Raw genomic sequence first — 21,642 nt, 5'->3', positions numbered from 1 at the left:
CATTTTCTGTACGTCATTTTTCTGTCCGTAAATCCTCTCCAACCATCAAGCAGCACGGAGTTGCTCTGAACTTCTTCTGGTTCTGAGGGCTGCTGGATTCTCAAACCATTCTTTGCTCAATTAAACTCTGTTAAATTTGTCTACAGTTTGTCCTTAACAGTCCTCATATTGTACATTAGATCTTTCAACTGCTTCACCCAGCACATTGGCTACTTGGTATCCTTAGACCTGTATCTCCCCATTTCCTGTCCCTACCTATACCCCGGTAACCACTGTTTTATTCTCTACCTCTATATATTTGACACTCATTCCCCCACTTTTTTTTAGATTACTTTTCATTTTGTTTGTTTTATTTGCTGTGCAGAAGCTTTTTCGTTTGGTATAGTCTCTTTTTTTTTACATTTTATAACCTTAGCTTTTAGGTATGATATCTAAGAAGTCATTGTCAAGGTTAATGTCAAATAGCTTTTCCCCTATATTTTCTTCTAGGAGTCTTATGGTTTTAGATATTACATTTAGGTTTCTTACTCATTTTGGTTTGATTTTTAGTTATGGTATAAGAAAAGGATTCAATTTCATAATTTTGCATGTGGATATCCAGTTTTCTCAGCACTATTTATTGAAGAGACTATCCTTTCCCCAGTGTGTCTTTTTGGTGCCCTTATTGAAAATTAATTGACCATATATGTTTGGATTTATTTCTGAGCTTGCGATTCTGATCCACTGGTGTAGGTGTCTGCTTTTATGCCATTATACTGTTTCAATTACTATATCTTCGTAATATAACTTTAAATCAGGTAGTATGATGTCTTTTTTTTCTCAGAATTCCTTTGACTATTTGGGATATTTTGTGGTTCCCTACAAATTTTATGATTTTTTTCTTATTTCTGTAAATACTGTAATTGGGGTTTTTATAAGGATTGCATTGAATCTACATATTGCTTTAGGTAGTATGAACATTTTAACAATATTCTTCTAATTCATGAGCATGGAATATTCATTTATTTGCATTTCCTTCTATTTCCTTCATCAATGTTTTACAGCCTTCGGTGTACAGGTCTTTCACCTCCTTAGTAAAATTTATTCCCAAGTATTACTTATGTTATAAATGGAATGGTGTTCTTGATTTCATTTTTGACTAGGTTGTTCTGTGGATAGAAATGTCACAGATTGTGTCTGTTGATTTTATATCCTGCAACTTTCTTGAATTTATTTATTGGTGTTAATGGGCTTTCAGTGGAATCATTAGGGTTTTCTATAGGTAGAATCATTTCATCTGCAAATAGAGGTAATTTTAGTTCTTCCTTTCTAAGTTGAACATTTGTTTCCTTTTCTTTTCTAAATGCTCTTGATAGTGCTTCTGGTACATGTTTAATAGAAGTGGTAAAAGTAGGCATCCTTGCCTGGTACCAGAAGAATGGCTTTCTATTTCTGCTTTCTGATTGATTATGATGTTATCAGTGGCTTTTCATAAATGGCTTTTAATTTAAAAAATAAAGAGAAAGAAGAGTGGGCAGGTAAACCTTATTGCTTGGGCTGAGACATATTTTAGAGTTTCACATCATTCCAGCTTCAAATAAAATAATGCAAAAGTGTTCTTAAATATTCATTATGCTTTAATCATCAACAACTGCATTGTACACTATCAACATTTGTGTGGTTGCTGAAAGTCTATGATTATGTGCACTTAACCACACCTTTCTTATCAAAACTCGAATTCCAACTAAGCCAAGGACAAAAGTTACATATTAAACGAATTTCAGAAGAAGACCCACATATTTGAGTGAGCACTTATTTCCATGAAGAAAGAAGAATATAAGAATGACAAAATCTCTGAAATGGAACTGGCATGTAAAAAAGTTTTCTGATTATAAACTATCAACTTTGATTTAGTTTTGGGAAACTAGCTGCTATAGAATGTTTACAAATATCCTAAATCAAGAGGATTTGTAAGACTGTGTGTTAATAAAATAAGGCATATTTGACTGCTAAAATATATAAATAAATAAATAAATGGCCTTTATGATGTTGAGGAACTTTTCTTCTATGTCTAAGCTCTCAAATCAAGAACCACTAACTACACATCATTATTTAACTGCCTAAACTTTTAATCAAGAAAGCATGTTGAACTTCGTTTAATGCCTTTTCACCAATTGATATGATCATGCATTTTTTGTCTTTCAGTCTGTTGATATGATTGATATATTACATTGATCAAGTTGTGTATGTTAAGTCAGTATGCCAAGAATAAATCCAATTTGATTATGATGTATAATCTTTTGGATGTGTTGTTGAATTTGATTTGCTAATATTTTATTGAAAATTTTTACCTCAATGTTTGTCAGAATTATTGGCCTGTAGTTTTCCTTTCTTTGGTGTCTATGTCTTGGCTTAGGTATAAAGGTAATGCTGGGCTTGTAAAAAGTGTTAAGAAGTACACCTTCCATCTCTATTTTTTTGAAAATTTTAAAAATTACTGGTAATAATTCTTCTTTGAATGTCTGATACTTTTCAGCTCTAGAGTCATCTAGTCCTAGGTTTTCCTTGTTGAAAGGTTTTTAATTACTATGTCAATCTCTTTGTTATTAGTCTGTTCAGGCTTTCTACTTCTTTCTGATTCAACCCTTATAGGTTGTATTTTTCTAGGAATTCATCTATTTTCTCTAGGCTATCAAATTTATTGACAAATAATTTTTCATGTTAGTCCTTTAAGATCTTTTTATTTCTGAGACATCTTTTGTAAAATCTCCACTTTCATTTCTGATTTTATATATTTGAGTTTTCTCTCTCTTTCTCTTGGTCTACCTAAGAGTTTGTCTATTTTGTTACCGTTTGCATGGAATATGTTCTTCCTTCTTTTTCTTTCAGCCAATGTATGTCTTTAAAGCTTAAAAGTGTCTCTTGGAGGCAGCATATAGTTAGATCTTCTTTTTTCAGCCATTCAGGCACTCTTTATCTTTTGATTGGAAAAATTAATCCATTTATATTCCTAGTAATTATTTATAGGAAAGGATCCACTACTGCCATTTTGTTTTATAGGTTTATTTTTTTTTATTGCTTCCTCCCTTGTTTATCTTTGTGATTTGGTCATTTTTCTGTAGTGCTGCATTTTTATTCTTTTCTCTTTATCATTTGTATCTGCTATAGTTCTTTTTTTTTTTTTTGTATTTACCATGAGGTTTACATAAAACATCTTATAGTTGTAATGGAGTATCTTATACCAATAAAAACTTCAGTCATGTATAAAAACTCTAGACTTTTATCTTCCCCCTGATAATTTATACTTTTAATGTCATAATATACATATATATTTCTTAACAAATTATTATGGGTATCATTATTTTTGACTCATTTGGTTTTTAAGTTTCATACTAGAGATATATGTGATCTACAGAGCACTTAAAAGTATTGGCGTATTCTGGGTTTGACTACATATTTACCTTTACCACTGAAGTTGCTGGTAGAATTTAAACCTACAGAAAATTAAACTGACTAGAAATTTTATTTCGACCAATTATGCCCTGTGCTCACAGACTCTGAGAACATTTAAAAGAAATGATTGGATTTGAAATAAATATTGGAAATAAAAGTAATATCAACAAGGAAATAAAACTAATGTCAACAAAGATATTTTGATATGTGCTCTACAGACTAAAACACAACACTATATTCATTTTTCTCCTATGACTAGAAGCAGAATTCCACACATAAAATAATATTCTAAGTTCCTATAGCCAAATTCTATGTCTATCTTGCTTATTTCTATCTCTCCAGCACCTGTGACAGCACTTTAAGAGAGATTTGTTGAATGAATTTATGATGACAGGAGGATGTTTTATTTCAAAATAATAATAATCACTTCGTAGCTTTTTGGCTAAAATCAAGAGCAAATTAATAATAATACTTTATATCTTTGTGGTTTATTATAGGCTACAGTGAATACTGTGACAGGTTCCTGCTTCTAGGGGGCAGTTACATTTTACACTTAGTTTTTAACCTTTGAACATTGCTGTAAATAGTAGTTGATTCCAGCCAAGTGCGGTGGCTCACGCCTGTAATCCCAGCACTCTGGGAGGCTGAGACAGGTGGATCACCTGAGGTCGGGAATTTGAGACCAGCCTGACCAACATGGTGAAACCCCATCTCTACTAAAAAGTAGCCAGGCATGGTGGCACATGCCTGTAATCCCAGCTACTCAGGAGGCTGAGGCAGGAGAATCACTCGAACCCAGGAGGTGGAGGTTGCAGTGAGCTGAGATCACACCATTGCACTCCAGCCTGAGCTACAAGAGTGAAACTCCATCTCAAAAAAATAAAAGAAAAAAGTTGATTCCTAACTATTTGTTAAATGAATCATTAATGTCTAGCAATATTTAAGGATTAGTGTCTCTATAACTTACTAATTTCGACAATGACTATAGTTTCAGTAAATTGCGCTGCTAATTCTGGAAACCAAGGCAGATTACATGAGAGCATTTCAAATAAAAATAAAGTTACACATACTACTAGTCTGGTGGCAGGTCGGGCAATGTTCTGCTGCAAATCGTGGGCCCACAACACACCATCCATCCCACAGGTGCTGTCATAATTCTTTTCATCGGGGTCATACTTGAAGAGTGCATGCTCCTGTCCATCCCAATGTATGAGGCTTAAAGGTTCAATAAAGTATCTTTGATTCCCCTGACTGAAGTAGCCCCTGAAAAAAACAGAGTTCTGGTTTCTTAACAAAGTATTACTGCATTAGGTTCATACAGATTTATAAGATCCAAAAGAGGACCTTTAAAATTCCTAGTCAATGTCAAAAACAATTTCAGCTCATGGCAATAAAATACAGAAAAACTTACAGCTGAAGATACCTTGGAGATTATCTAAACTTATTTTCTATAAGGAAGTAAGACATATTAGGGAGAAGTGACTGCTGCAATGTCGTGCAACCAACCATATCAGTTCTGGCACTAGAATGAATATTTCCTGACACTTGTTCCAGCATTCTTCCAATTTTAATGCTATACTTGTTTTAAAGGTACCCTTAAAATGAAAGAGACTTTAGAGTTTTATAGACAAGTGTTAAAATACTGGCTTTATAACTCATTCACTGTGACACATTGGGAAAATTTTTAAAACTCACAAGCCTCAGTTTCTCCACTTTTATTTGTCATGACACCTTCCTAATACTGTGATAGTAAAGATTGAATGTGAGGACATAAAAAGCACATGACAAATATTTTCAACTTCCTAATTTTCTCTGCTAAAACCTTGAACTAGGATTCATTCAACCAATATTCACTGAGTACCCATTATTCATTAGGCATTGGACTAAAGGTAGACAGCAAAAATAAAGATATGGTCTCTTTTCTTATGGAGTTTATGTTCAAATGAGGAAGATGGATGTGTATCAAATAATCACAGAATATATATAACTATATAGTAAGTACTTATATATAATTATAATAGATAATTGATGTGAAGAAAAAGTACAAGAGAATATAATAGACTGAATTAAGCGTACATAAATTTAGATAATGGCAAGACCTCAAGTGGTCCGCCCGCCTCAGCCTCCCAAAGTGCTGGAATTACAGGCGTGAGCCACTAACCCCAGACTCCCTCCCCACTTTAAGCTCTCTCTCTCTCTCTCACTCTCTCTTCTCTCTCTCTCTCTCTCTCTCTCTCTCTCTCATATCATTATGCTGTTAATGATATGCTATGCATCTCATATCCATAAGATACATGAATTGAGAAGATGATATGAGAAGATGAATTATTGCAATGGTCTGCACAAGGAATCATGGTAGATGGACTAGGATATTGCAGTAGAGACAGAATGAACAATTTCAGAAAGCGTTTAGAGGATAGAATCAACAAGACTTGGTAAGGGATTGAAATTGCAGGGCTGAGGGGCAAGCAAACCTCAAGGAATTTAGGTTTCTGAACTGGGCAAGTGATTATTTGATTATACCACTGATTAAGACAGAGAACATGGAAACTGTACCAGATTCAAGAGACAATCATTACTTTGGTTTAAGGCACACTGAAATTGAGATTTCTTTAAGATATCCAACTGAAAATATGAAAAAGAAAATTAGATAATCAAGTCTGGACATCAGAAGAGCCACCTGACTATAGACAGATGCATAGCATATCATTAACAGACAGAAACATATGTCATAATCACAGATAAGACAATTTAGAGAGAGAGAGAGAGCTTAAAGTGGGGAGGGAGTCTGGGGATGGTGGCTCACGCCTGTAATTCCAGCACTTTGGGAGGCTGAGGCAGGTGGACCACTTGAGGTCAGGAGTTCAAGACCAACCTGGCCAATATGGTGAAATTCTGTCTCTACTGAAAATACAAAACTAGCCAGGTGTGGTGGCGGGCATCTGTAATCCCAATTATTTGAGAGGCTGAGGCAGGAGAATTGCTTGAACCCAGGAGGCTGAGATTGCAGTGAGCTGAAATCGCACCACTATACTCCAGCCTGGTGACAGAGCAAGACTCCATCTAAATTAATAAGTAAAATAAAGTGAGGAATGAGAAGAGAGAGCAGCTCCCATTCCCTAAAGATTCTGACTCCAGAACTGGGACTCAAAATCCTGTATTTTAAAAATAAGCTAACAAAAATATCTTTGAAAGCAATTCAGATATGTAATTTACAAACCACTATCAAGAGAAGCAGTGTTTCTTCAAATTTCAACATTTTATGGCCCTTATGATTCATATGCAACTATATAAAAATTAATGATATTTGGGATTCATCTGGTTAGTTAGATATATATATAAATACCACAATCACAGGTGCATGCAAAACATTCCTGAAGTCTTACCTTAGACCCCTACATGTGCTGATGCTAGCATCAGAATCCTTTTCATTAATGATATGTCCTTGATAGTAACAATCATCCTAAAGGAAAGGGGGTTTTATAAAGAGAAGTACATGTGAATTTTAGTGCCCCTGCTAAAGCCGCATTGGAAATCTTGAAACAAGATTTTAAATACTTTATATACTTTCAAATCATATTCTGCTGAACAACAGTAAACTCAGAGACATTTAAAAAATAATTAAAAACTTCATATAAATTGAAATTGTTAATGTCAGTCAATGATCCCAAAATGTTTACAAGGTATTAACTGTCAGTGTTGACTAAGTAGGATGAATGTCAATAATATTTAGATGGAATAAACTTGGATATGTGAGTTGAAAACCTGAGCTCCTAAAACACTGGGCACTCATTTTTCCTTTTGGCTGATTTCTCATTAACTTTTTTTTTTTTTTAATGTAAGTTCTAGGGTACATGTGCATAACGTGCAGGTTTGTTACATATGTATACTTATGCCATGTTGGTGTGCTGCACCCATCAACTCGTCAGCACCCATCAATTCATCATTTATATCATGTATAACTCCCCAATGCAATCCCTCCCTCCTCCCCCCTCCCCATGATAGGCACCAGTGTGTGATGTTCCCCTTCCCGAGTCCAAGTGATCTCATTGTTCAGTTCCCACCTATGAGTGAGAACATGCGGTGTTTGGTTTTCTCTTCTTGTGATAGTTTGCTAAGAATGATGGTTTCCAGCTGCATCCATGTCCCTACAAAGGACGCAAACTCATCCTTTTTGATGGCTGCATAGTATTCCATGGTGTATATATGCCACATTTTCTTAATCCAGTCTGTCACAGATGGACATTTGGGTTGATTCCAAGTCTTTGCTATTGTGAATAGTGCCGCAATAAACATACGTGTGCGTGTGTCTTTGTAGTAGAGTAATTTATAATCCTTTGGGTATATACCTAGTAGTGGGATGGCTGGGTCATATGGTACATCTAGTTCTAGATCCTTGAGGAATCGCCACCATTATGGAAAACAGTATGGCGATTCCTCAAGGATCATTAACTTTTTTCTAGCAAAGATCTACAAGCCTTTTTCCAAAGGACGGGTTATTCAGATTGGGTTTTTGTTTTTTCTTTCTTGATTTATCTGAAATGTTCCATCAGATTAATTGGATCAGCACATTTCTTGCCTGCATTTGGAGCAAAATGCCCTTCTTAACATTTTTTCGTGTGGGTGTTCCATGAAGGACCTTTCTAGTTTGGGACAGATGAGGTGTTAGCCCATGTTAACTCTGGTATTATTGCTACGGAGAATAATGCTTGAAGGGCTTCCCATGGAAAATGGAGCTCAGAAAAAGAGGTAACGGTGCATGACCCCTCATATGGCTACACACCGTCGTCTGCTCGCTCTAAGAAAACATGGGCTATGAATAGGTGTAAAGAGAAATTGTTAAAAAAAAAAAAAAAAAATTCTGCAATTGCTATTGAGGAAACAGTCTTGGTTGAAGAGACCACAAATCTAGAGAAATTGATTGAGAGCACCAGAGGTATGTAACTCTTCATGCTCATTCTACCCATCCTCCTATAGGAGTCCTTAAAGGCCGGAAAAACTTACCAGAGTTGCCGAGAAATTGTTTCGCTCTTGTCAAAATATAAAAAAAAAGAAAAGTGGAAGATCAATTGGGTAAGGGCTACTGCTGAAAAAAGCATTAATGTTATAAACGCAGTTTCACTTCTATTATTTGCTTAGCAAGGACACCGCCTTTAGGGCTCTGGGTAAAACCCCTATTAAAGAGTTGAAGAGACTATTATACCATAATTTGTGGGCTTGTGGTGATCTCCTTTCCAGTGGAATTGTAATATGTTTCTGTGTAGCCTGGTGCAAGGAGGTTCCTAGAGAAAGACAAAAATGTTGTGGTTACTTGTGCTGATTGTTAAGTTCAGTGAACTTCTTGAGTCATTTGAGAGCAAAAGCTGATTAGTCCAGGTTTGTGCCAGGCATAAGCAGCAACAGACTAAGCACACTCTCCACATGCTGCCTTTCTCTTGCTGAGGATAATATCACAGATAAACGTACTTACTTGTTTTTTTTCAAATAAAGCACCGCAATTTTTCCATTAACTGTCATTTTATACTTTAATTCAGTTTCAAATTGTTCCTGCAAAAATATACATTTACTTTTAATTAAAAACATACACAAATATTCACTTGAATATTATACTTCTATCTGTGTAGTCATTAGCAAGCAGTATCTGCTTTTTAGTAGTGTAATAGCAAGTGCTTACCTATTCCCCTTTTAGCAGATCAAACAACTCTGGCAACTAAATAAACAAATTATCAGAGAGCCTTTTATCCATCCATCCTTCCATCCATCCATCCTTGCATTTTACAAATATCGTTTGAGTGAGTGCTGTTTCTTTGCAAGATACTGCTTGGTTTTGAAAATTCGACTCTAAGCAAGAAAAATTGGTACCTACTGTCAGAGAGCTTATAATCTTGTGAAAAGACAGACACTGATGTGAGTTATGTGCATGACGATGGATGTATATAGTAGGATGTCTAACATCTTAAGGCCAGGAAAGGAAGTAATGTTTAAGATGACACATAAATTACCCAGGTGAAGTGAGAAAGGGAAGTTATCTGATTAGAAAGAATAGCGTACACAGATGCCTAAAAATTTCTATCACATCTCATTATTTTTGGTCTCAAGGTCTTCTCAAGACTAACTGGAACATAAACTATGAGAAACATAACAAGAATACATACTGTAATGTGAGGAAGAACCATCAATAAGCAAGCACAGTCCCAGGTATTTAGGAAGAAGAAATACTACCTTAAGTCAACCACGTAAAAGGAGAATTATTTTAAACTTGGATATTGGTATATAAGGAGAGTTGTTGAGGACTACACAGAATTCTTTTAAAGAAGATGTTTTTGGGTACTAAGTTCTGACTTTCATCTGTAAAACAGGGTTATTAGCTGTGGTTGCACTCAATATCTAAAAAGTTATTAGGAAGTGCCTGGTTACTGTCATTAAAGATATCTAAATATGGTAGACCAAAGGTGGTTGAGAAACACACATTGTTGACTGAGTTCTGTTTCTTCTGCTGTGTTGCACCTAAGGTCAAGCCTTCCTTCTCTCCCTCCCCTTCTGGCCACTATGGTATCTGAGCTCATAGAGGGACAATGCATGTTAGATCATGAGTACAATTGTCATAGTTGTGTTTAGAAGGATGGATGGATGGATGGATAGATAGATAGATAGATAGATAGATAGATAGCATCCAATTTTCTTTGGAAGTATATAGAATAAATCATCATAAAATATTAAATTTATGGGCAGGCGTTAGCTCACGCCTGTATTCCCAGAACTTTGGGAGGCTGAGACGGGCGAATCACAAGGTCAGGAGATCGAGACCATCCTGGCTAATAGAGTGAAACCTCATCTCAACTAAAAATATAAAAAAATTAGCCGGGCATGGTGGCGGGCCACTGTAGTCCCAGCCACTCAAGGCTGAGGCAGGAGAATGGCATGAACCTAGGAGGCGGAGCTTGCAGTGAGCCGAGATCGCGCCACTGCACTCCAGCCTGGGCGACAGGACGAGACTCCATCTCAAAAAAATTTAAATTTGCTCTCTTTGTTACCTTGGACAGTTTCTTTCACTTCTCAGAAACTTGATTTGTAGAATGAGGTTAATAATATAACTTTGGGTTATAGTAAAGATTTTTTAAAGGTCAAAAAGAAATACAAATATAATCATTGTTATTTAACTCCAAGGTGTAATTGCTGAAAACATCACAAATTCCACTTGACACACACAGGCACACACACACACATGCACATATATAAACACACACTTATAAATCTCATCTATCTCTCATCATAGATATATATATACACATATATATGTATACATATGTGTATATATGTATATATGTGTGTGTATATATATACATATATATATATCTCAAATCAAGATTCTTTGATAAATCAAAAGCTGTACCTGTTGCTCTGGCTCTTTGACCTCTCTTTTACTTAGTGGATGAAGTCTTATAGGATAAACCACTTCATACTTCTTCACCCCAGGGAGTTCTTTTATAGCACTTACTGAGAAAAAAGAAAAAGACTCATCCAGGTAGAACTGAAGTAGGCTGGTCAGTAATGGCCATCCTCACTGCATTCCCAATAAATGATACCACACACAGAAGCCTGAAGTGACGAATGTCAGAGTTATTAATGGGCTGACACCAGCAGAGAGTGACAACCTCAGAAGGCTACTCTTTCCTCTTAACGTTTTACTTTAACCTATATCTTCAGATGCGTCCCCAATCAAAAGTTTACAAGTGTTACTGCATTTAGAGAAAGTATTTCTTTTGGATTTTGCAACTTCTCATTATCTTTGATCCCTGCAGTGCAGGAAAATAGCAACAGTCCAGCCAAAAACAAAAAAGTGAAGACAGAAGTGAAAGTAATCTCTGAGAAGCTAATCAGTCCCAGAAAAATTGCATTAAAGCACTGGAAACTATACAAGGCTAGAAAAAAATAACTAATGTACACAATTTTTATTCTATTTTTCTTGGATTTGAAAACAGCAATGTTTTATACTAGTGAAATAAAACTATGTCACAGTAAGAAAAGACTCCAATACTAGGCTCATAGAATGAGCTGGCAAAAGCAATGCAGAAAAACCTTCATTTTTTGCATACAAAACATTTTAAAAATGAAAATTAGAGAAGCAGATAATTCAAACAGAATCACTGGCCTGGAAGGGCTTTTTTGAGCCTGCAAGTCATACTGAAAGAGAACTGAAAAGTGATTTGATCCACCTGTCTGCATCTTAAATGCTCCTCTCCATGTTGTCTTTAGAGGTCTTTTTTTTTTTTTTTTTTTTTTGTTGTTGAGACAAAGTCTTACTCTGTCACCAAGCTGGAGTGCAGTGGCACAAACACGGCTCACTGCAGCCTCAACCTCCTGGGCTCAAGCCATCCTTCCACCTCAGCCTCCAGAGTAGCTGGGACTGCAGGTGTGCACCACCATGCCTGGCTATTTTTTTTTTCTATTAGAGAAGAGGTCTTGCTATGTTGCCCAGGCTGGTCTTGAACTCCCGGGCTGTAGCAGTTCTCCTGGCTTGGCATCCCAAACTGCTGGGATTATAGGCATGAGCCATGGCACCCGGCCTAGAACTCATTTTAGAGAGAGATTCAATTTTGTCAAAGCTAACATTAGATTTTCTATTTTCTTTTTGATTTGCCCATGTGGTTTAGCCTCTGTTCTGCATGAAGTCAACAGACCTGCTCCTTAACTGCTAAAGGTGGCTACAGGTTTAACCAAAATGTAGACTTCAGTAGCAGAATGGGGCCTAACTCTACAACTTTCTAAGACTGGAACTGAAAAGGTTTTGTTCTCTTCTTTGAGTAAGGACTAGGAGGGTCTCTAAAGGTAATCCTAGTTCAGAGTACTCAAATCTTAAAGTTCTATGGTGAGATACATTTATGTTACTGTGGTTGATCTTTTAACAAACATAACTGAAGCACTTAAGTATTACTTATTGCTTACCTAGGAGGACTGTGCTCTTACTCCAGTCATTTACCACAGAGCAAAACATTGTTTAAAGTTTTCTTCAGAAACTAAAGCATACACTTTCAAAAACTAGTGTTATTAGTTTTAATCATTTGAGAATGGCTTTATTTCATTTAATGACTGAAGAGTCACTTATATTTAACTTTGAAGAACAGAAAAAGGGTTTAAACCAGCTAAGAACTCTTTGAGTCAAAAAGAGTGTTAAGCCTGTAATCCCAGCACTTTGGGAGGCCGAGACGGGCGGATCACGAGGTCAGGAGATCGAGACCATCCTGGCTAACACGGTGAAACCCCGTCTCTACTAAAAAATACAAAAAACTAGCCGGGCGAGGTGGCGGGCGCCTGTAGTCCCAGCTCCTCGGAGGCTGAGGCAGGAGAATGGCGGTAAACCTGGGAGGCGGAGCTTGCAATGAGCTGAGATCCGGCCACTGCACTCCAGCCCGGGCGACAAAGCGAGACTCCGTTTCAAAAAAAAAAAAAAAAAAAAGAGTGTTAAAGTAATGAACTATCTTTTCTCTCGGTGGCTTAAGAGTTATTCTAAAAAATATCAAAATTACTTAAAGGCATGACACTGACAGTACCTTATTTTTTTATTTGGTTTGAGTCTTTAAATAGTTTGAAAAAAGGAGGCCGAATAAACAGTTTCTAAAGCTAGTTCAAGTGGTTTATGATTTATGCAAATAAATACAGAATCCCTCATAACCTCTTTGAAGAGTCAGTGATCATTAGGATAGCTGAATTGTGATCCATTGTGATAAAATAAGCCTCATTACATTGTCACACTTCAAGAACAACATCACGAGGTTCTTCAGTTCCTCATTTCTTGCTCTCACAGAGGTAATCCCTGGGCATCTTTGATTTCTATTAAATTAACTTTTGGTAAAGGAAAAGAATAATATCAATTATAAAAAATTTTTGAAACAAGTTCAAAAACCTAAAAAAAATTAAATTGATTATTCTTTTTCTGAGTTAAAATTTTTCTAATAATTGTAATTATTTTGAAACTGTAAGATGCCAAGAGGTAAGAAAATTACTCCTGCCAGAAATTAACTAATGGTATTGACACAATTCCCTGTTGCCTCCTTAATTTAGGGACACAAAACAAGCACACCATAAGGCACCAACATGCCGCCTGGTAGATTACAGTAGCTAATCAATGCGAGTAGTCTTGTTAAAGATAGTTAGAGAAGCCAAATTTCACCAATGTTGCAGCCAACACAAATCTTTTAAAATGCTATATTAGAACACATATGATTCTAACAGGAAATACTAGTCCAAGCTGCCTTCGTGGAATAAAATAATAGTTGTGTTCCTGATTTTTTGTATAAAAGCAGAAAATGAAGTGAGTTTCCTTCTCAACACCATTCAGAAATGGTGAGAAGGAAAACAGGCCCATCTAGCCAACACAAATTTTCTCTCACATGCACACTGACCTCTATGCTTCTAGTTAGTATCTGAATCCTAATGTTTCATGAAATCAGAAATTGCAAACTAGCTCTTAACTATGGGCTCAAAATATGTAAGTTAGTGATGAAATTTCTTACTAACTTTTTGGTGGATGAACACTTCCAAATGGAAATCAAAGACAAAGCAAAGCAAAACAGAATCAACAACAACAACAAAAAAAACCCACAGCATTTTAAAAGTCCTTGGCAACCTCTCAATCTCTTCAGTTTGAAGTGAATGGAATTCCAGCTCCTTCCAAACTCTTGCCACTCCTTATATTCTCTAAAGAAACCAAGTAGAATTTCTCTTAAAGGCTCTCATTTTCTGGAAACCTAGAAGTCCCTGAAATAATGGGATCTGGAATACAAGAAATTACACCGCCATTACAGGGATGTAACAGACCTAAATATTGTTTAGCTCATCTGCCTTCAAGTTTAATGGAGATGGTGCAGTCTCATCCCCAGTTAAAATAATTAGCATCATGTTAATTATTTTGAAGCCTGAGGAACAAACAAAACCAACTGCCATCCAGGGATTACACAAATCCAAGGTGTAACACAATATGTTTCTATTAATTCATTTTAATACTTGCCTTCTCTCTCCCACAGAACTCACATGTTGGATTAGTCTTGAATAGCAAAACCAGATCAGGAAAAAGAAAACTGTTATTTTGGTTTAGATTGGATAATTATTTTTTACTGTTTTGAGTTTTAGAAAAACCAAAGCTCATTAACAACATTAATATGATCAACATTAGTCTGGATTGCTTCATTATTTGTTCATGTGTTTGGGGTCATTTTGGAAACAGGAACATTAGTATGTAATATCCACATTTTCATTTTTGTTCAAATGTGTTTGAAACTGTTCAAAGAAATGTCTTCTTTCCAAACTGAACACATCACATTAAATGCTGAATTAGGGTTGACACAAGGATATTGACTTACGTTCTGGGATTCTCTGTATCTCCTCAATCCATCTTGTGGTTTTAAACTTCATGCATTAAAAGTGAGTACAAACAAAAGGAAAAAAACTGCATTTCAATTAGGTCTATTATTTTGGCTATTTTGATTAAATTGTATATATCCTTTTCAGTCTTCTAGTCACCTTATAAAGGCAAGGAATAACTGGTAGTTTGAAATAAAATAATTTCAAAATTGCTGTACCCCCAGGTATTCTACTGTAATAAGGTAAAGACTTTTCTCCTTTATTGATGCACTCATTTACATCTTCACCCTGCAAACGCCTGTCACATCCTTTTAAATATTTGTTTTTCCTTTTTGCAGGATGAAATCCCATAAGTCATTTTTTCTCAGGGGATTGTGAAGTTCACTACACACAATCAGCCTTATTTTACATCTCCTTCTTTTATGTCAACCGTCTGGGAACTGGGCAGAAGTTGTGGTCAGAGGGGCGTTTGTTTATTGCTTTGATGATAGGGGCAGAGAACAAAGAGGAAGAGGTGGGAAATGAAAATTGCTTTACTTCTTAGATTCTGACTAGAAAGGCCACCCAAATGGGAATCATAACAGGGATAGTTCAGTGGCAAAAAAAGATACCCTTAAAAATACAAGCTGGAAGTTAAAGGAGGGGTGGCGTCACACTTCTAGGCGTGACATCAGAGGAAGCTGCGTCTCTTGGTGCCATGTTGTACAGGCACCGTCAGGGCAGCAGAACCAATTGGTGTGCCCAATTGCACAAAAGGGCTGTAATGTGCATGGGACCCAGTGTTAGCCATGCAAATCTGTTAATGGATCCAGCTTGATCTTTTTTTTTTTGGAGACGGAGTCTCGCTCTGTCGTCTGTCGCCCAAGCTGGAGTGCAGTGGCGGGATCTCAGCTCACTGCAAGCTCCACCTCCCGGGTTCACGCCATTCTCCTGCCTCAGCCTTCCGAGTAGCTGGGACTACAGGTGTCCGCCACCACGCCCGGCTAATTTTTTTGTATTTTTAGTAGAGACGGGGTTTCACCGTGTTAGCCAGGATAGTCTCGATCTCCTGACCTCGTGATCTGCCCGTCTCGGCCTCCCAAAGTGCTGGGATTACAGGCTTGAGCCACCGCGCCCGGCCCAGCTTGATCTTTATGCTCTTCAACAAAGCTAGTGCCCAAGCAGTTCTTGTATTTCAGCTAAGAGCAGGTTCCCGAAAAGCTGTTGGTGATAGCATTCTTGGAGAATGGAGAGAAAAAATATTTCTATTAAGTTTGACTCAAAAAGTAGGAATTTCAGGTCAATATTAAATGCCTGGCATGAGTTTTAATTTTTTTTTAATATTTCAGGCTCATTTTACCAAAAGAAAGCTGGTGTAACACGTTCACATAAGACAAAATAGATATCAAAGCAAATGGCATTAGAGATGAAGAGGATCACTGCACAGTGGTAAAAGGTTCAGTTCAGATATAGGTACATATTAAAAGTGAGTACAAACAAAAATATATAGAAGCAAAAATATACAGACATGGAAAATAATCAGATAATTAAAGATATTAGGTTAGATGAAATTTTTATAAGTCTTGAAAACAAACCAAAAACAAGAAGCAGGAAAATCATTTTTAGCAACAAATTACTAAGAGCGTGCATGGACAAGGGAAAGTTTTCCCTCCCTAAGCCCCATACCTCTAGTCGATAATCTGTTCCCATCCCCAGGTTCCCGGCAAACATCCTAAGACCCACAAACAGGTTTACTGGGGAGGAATTTGAGGCACTGCAGTTCACGTGCTGAGTTAAATAAGCTCTGGAAATAGAAACAAGCTGAAGAATCATGATACCCAATCTAATTTAACCAAAATCTAATTAGAGAATTTACAGAAATTGAGAGACTTGCTAGACATAATTTCTTGTTGGGAAGGTAGTATTTTTCTCCTTTCAAATTTTTAAATGTTTGATATAACCAGCAAAATAAAAGTAAATTATCAAGTTAAGCTTAATAGCAATATTGTTTTGTTAATAACACAATACCTTATAAATTTAAAAAAATAGTTAATTATTTCCAGTTAGTCACATTTATTATTACTAATAATGAATAAATATAAAAATATACACGCAAGCAGAAAGAGCCAAACTGGCTCCCATAATAATAGCAGGTATTTTCCTAAGCCTTGTACACAGTAATAAATAGCCAAATCTGCCACATCTTTACCATTCTTTAAATGACAAGCTGGGTTTTATTAATTCCACTTTTTCAGCCAAAACTCATATTCATTATTTAAATTGTGCTGTATGAAATTGTCCCTTTTATTTCTATATATTCTCAGATGAGATGCATACATATTGGTTCAAGACCCCTTGTTGCCTCTTTTTAACGTTGTCTTTATATCACTCACAGCCCACAAACAAAAGGTTAAAACCAGCCCAACTAGTTAGTAAAATTGGATGGGAAAAAAGAAAAAGAAAAAAAAAGTCAAAATAGTTTATACAATAAAACTATTAGGAGATGATGAAAAGTTCGCTAATGCATTCAATAGAACCTGAAAAAGAGCTAAACACGTACCTGGAACAGGAGAGAGGAGGAGACCGACTGTCAGGAGACCTTGCAACATGCTGGGTGATTCCAGGAGCACAGTGTCTGCTCTTCTCGCTCAGATGGGCATTGCTGGGTCTGTCCCTGCTTCCTCTCCAGTGAGACAGAGTGAAACTCCCTGGTTCATTCTTGACTCTGATTCAGGAAGTGTTTACTAAAGGTGTTGCACAACCTCGAAGCTGTGGTCCTGCAACAATGGGACAGCAGGAGGAAGTGCGGGCTGCCTCCTGGCTCTAAGTTTCCTTGATATGAACAATTGTTTCGCTCTCCTTCTCCATACTTCCCACTCCAAAGTAATACATTTCCAACATATTACTATAGCCAGATAAGCTACAAGGAAACAGGCAATGGCATTAATGAGTCTTGAAAAATATGCCAGACATTGATTTACATTATGGATATATGGATACAATATACAAATATATATGTTTAAATATATTTTACGTATGTGTAATTGTAGGAAAAAAGTTATTAAGAATGTTATTTTTCCCCCACATACATAATGTGGTTATGTAAAGCAATTCCTAATTCAACCTAATTACTATATAGCATTCTCTTTTCCTTTATGTTCTATTCTCACACAGGGGTACTCTCAGGAAGCTTGAACTATCCTGAAATAAGAATGTCTGACAATATAAGCACAAGAATTTTTAGATCCCTGGGGGCATTTGTATCATAATTGACAACAGGAGTGTGGAAAAAGGATTCAAGACCCAAATGATACAGTTTTAGGATTTGTCACTGGTGGTAGTAAGGCTAAACTGGGCATGTCCAAAAATTATACTTATAACCAATAAAATAATTAATATCAGTTGAGCTGCTTATTAAGTTTTAGGTATTGATAGGGTTTGGTTGTGTCCCCACCCAAATCTCATCCTGAATTGTAGCTCCCATAATCCCTGTGTGTTGTGGGAGGGACCCAGTGGGAGATAATTGAATCAAGGGGCGGGCTTTTCCCACACTGCACTTGTGATAGTGAATAAGTCTCATAAGATCCAATGATTTTATAAAGGGCAGTTCCCCTGCTCAGGCTCTCTCTACCTGCTTCCATGTAAGATGTGTCTTTGTTCCTCCTTCACCTTCTATCATGAGTGTGAGGCTTCCCCTGCCATGTGAAACTGAGTGCATGAAACCTCTTTATCTTTATAAGTTACCCTGTCTCAGATATTTCTTTGTAATAGTATGAAAATGGACTAATACAGGTACTCCCCTAAATCTACTGTACTTGTTATTTTATTAGTCCTTATGATATGCATTATGCATTTACATTCATTTTGCAGGTGAAAAATTGAGGTTTTAAAGGCAAAATTCAAATGATTAAGACTCAGTTGTCCTCATTGTATAGATTAAGAAGATTAAGCAGATAAAGTCACCTATCCAGTAAGTGGTAGAAGTGGAATCTGAACTATGTGTTGTCTGGGCTCTTAGTCGTATACTCTAATGCTTTCCCTTGGCTTAGCTGACTTATACTCCCAGTCTTATTTCTATTGATAGGATTCTGGGAGAATAAAAATAACTATGAAATTCCTAAGGAATAGAAATAACACTGAGGACCAGTTATTACCACAAAACGTTGTCCTAGTCCACTAAAATCACGCATCATTTTACAGATTCTGAAACACATTCTCATACTACAGGGATTGCAGTGATGATTGATGTCTCCAAATGATCATAAAGTCATCAACTAAAAATCACAAGGGAATTTTTGGGTCTAGTTATTGAGTATTTTAACCATCAGGACTGCGATTCACGAATTTCTTGCGTTTTCAACCCAAGTTCCATTGCTTTGTCTTTCCCAGGGAACAGAAAGGACACTTCAACTTTTTAATTATTACTTGTTTTTCCTCCATTAATTCAATGTAATTTTACTTATAGCTATTATGTGTGAGACACTGAGATTGCAGTTGAAAAAACACAATCATGGCCGGGTGTGGTGGCTCACGTCTGTAATCCCAACACTTTGGGAGGCTGAGGCTGACAGATTACCTGAGATCAAAATTTGAGACCAGCCTGCCCAACATGGTGAAATCCCACCTCTACTAAAAATAAAAAAATTAACTGGGTGTGGTGATGGGCACCTGTAATCCCAGTTACTCAGGAGGCTAAGGTAGGAGAATCGATTGATTGCTTGAACCCAAGAGGCACAGGCTGCAGCGAGCTGAGATTGTACCACCACACTCCAGCCTGGGCAGCAGAGCGAGACACTGTCTCAAACAAACAAACAACACAATCACTTTCATTGAGATGTTCACAATCTGAGAAAGATAAGTTCAATTACCATAAAATTGCACAAAGTGAGTACCATCTCTAAATGATCACAATATCACAAAGTGTTTAGTGTTACAATAGATTTATCAATAGAAGTCAGAGGTCTACACCAAACGGGATGGAGTGCATTCTGGAGGCAGGAGTCCTGGGAAAAGGGGTCCCTATTTCATAAATGGTGCTGAGATAGCTAGCTAGCCATATGCAGAAGAATAAAACTGGACCCCTACCTTACACAACAGACAAAAATTAACTCAAGATGGATTAAAGATTTAAATGTAAGACCTCAAACTATGACAATCCTAGAAGAAAACCTAGGAAATGACATTCTGGACATTGGCCCTAGGAAACAAGTTTTGACTTAAGTCCTCAAAAGCAATGGTAATGAAAACAAAAATGGACAAGTGGGACCTAATTAAATTAAAGAGCTTCTGTACAGAAAAAAAAAAAAAAAAAAAAACTATCAGCAGAGCAAACCAACAACTTGCATAACGGGTGAAAATATGAGCAAACTACACAGCTGACAAAAGTCTAATATCCAGATTCTATAAGGAACTTAATTGAACAAGCAAGAAACAAATAGCCTCATTGAAAAAAATGGGCAAAAGACCAGGTGCAGTGGCTCATGCCTGTAATCCTAGCACTCTGGAAGGCCGAGGCAAGTGGATCACCTGAAGTCAGAGGTTCAAGACCAGTCTGGCCAACATGGTGAAACCTCATCTCTATTAAAAATACAAAAATTAGCCACGTGTGGTAGGCACGAACCCAGAGGAGGTGGTTGCAGTGAACCAAGATTGCACCACTGCACTCCTGCCTGGGTCACAGAGCAAGACTCTGTCTCAAAACAAACAAACAAAAAAGTCAAATGAGCAGACATTTCTCCAAAGAAGACATACAAGCAGTTAACAAAGATGTGAAAAAGTGCCCAACATAACTAATTATCAGACGACAAATTTTAAAAAATGAGATACCATCTCACACCAGCCAAAATTGCTATTATTGAAAAGTCAAAAAATAAACGCTGGTGAGGCTGCAGAGAAAATGAAACACTCAGACAATGTTGGTAGAAATGTAAATTAGTTCAGCCAGTCTGGAAAGCAGTTTGGAGATTTCTCAAAGAAATTAGAATAGAACTGTCATTTGACCCAACAATCCCTTTACTGGATATATAGCAAAAGAAAAATTATTCTACCAAGAAGACACATACACTCGTATGTTCATCATAGTACTATCCACAAGAGAATTGACATGGAATAAAGCTAGGTGCCCATCAATGGTGGAATGGATGAATAAAATGTGGTATATACATACCATGGAATACCATGCAGCTACAAGAAAGAATTAAATTGTGTTCTTTGCAGCAACATGGATCACCTAGAGGCCATTATCCTAAGCGAATTAATGCAGAAGGAGAAAATCAAATACTGCATGTTCTCAATTATACATGGGAGCTAAACGTTGGGTACTCACGGACATAAAGATGATAATAATAGACACTGGGGACTGCTGGAGAAGGGAGGGAAGAGGGGAAAAGGCTGAAAACCTAGCTATTGCATACTATGCTGAGTACCTAGTGGTGGGATTATTTGTATCCCAAACCTCAGCATCACGCAATATATCCATGTAACAAATGGATATGTACCTCCTTGAATCCAAAATAAAAGTTGGAAAAAAAGAATTAATTATGAGAATAAGTAAGAACGATATATTAGGCCGGGCGCGGTGGCTCAAGCCTGTAATCCCAGCACTTTGGGAGGCCGAGACGGGTGGATCACGAGGTCAGGAGATCGAGACCATCCTGGCTAACACGGTGAAACCCCGTCTCTACTAAAAATACAAAAAAACTAGCCGGGCGTGGTGGCGGGCGCCTGTAGTCCCAGCTACTCCGGAGGCTGAGGCGGGAGAATGGCGTAAACCCGGGAGGCGGAGCTTGCAGTGAGCTGAGATCCGGCCACTGCACTCCAGCCCGGGCGACAGAGCGAGACTCCGTCTCAAAAAAAAAAAAAAAAAAAAAA

At 37.0% G+C, this 21,642-nt stretch overlaps 1 protein-coding gene across 3 annotated transcripts in view; it reads right to left on the bottom strand.

The window, feature by feature from the left end:
- Positions 1-17,491, bottom strand: part of ADAM28 (ADAM metallopeptidase domain 28) — a 57,802-nt gene extending 40,311 nt beyond the window's left edge. For 2 of the 3 annotated variants that reach the window (XR_004441173.1, XM_033228875.1), the window contains exons 1-6: positions 17,333-17,464; positions 10,826-10,929; positions 8,903-8,979; positions 8,636-8,714; positions 6,819-6,895; positions 4,503-4,695 (exon numbers count right to left, since the gene is read on the bottom strand). Coding sequence is in view for 2 of the 3 variants with exons in the window: in XM_033228875.1 (XP_033084766.1) it covers positions 4,503-4,695; positions 6,819-6,895; positions 8,636-8,714; positions 8,903-8,979; positions 10,826-10,929; positions 17,333-17,381 (579 nt within the window). In the remaining variant the exon portion in view is untranslated. Of the gene's footprint in view, positions 1-4,502; positions 4,696-6,818; positions 6,896-8,635; positions 8,715-8,902; positions 8,980-10,825; positions 10,930-17,332 lie in introns of all 3 variants that reach the window. The other variant, XM_033228872.1, reaches the window with a different exon arrangement.
- Between the last annotated feature and the right edge of the window lie 4,151 nt (positions 17,492-21,642).

The sequence above is a fragment of the Trachypithecus francoisi genome, unplaced genomic scaffold (genome assembly GCF_009764315.1).
Source record: "Trachypithecus francoisi isolate TF-2019V2 unplaced genomic scaffold, Tfra_2.0 Contig01440, whole genome shotgun sequence".
In the NCBI taxonomy this organism is placed as follows: Eukaryota; Metazoa; Chordata; class Mammalia; order Primates; family Cercopithecidae; genus Trachypithecus; species Trachypithecus francoisi.
This window is presented reverse-complemented; position numbering and strand designations above follow the sequence as displayed.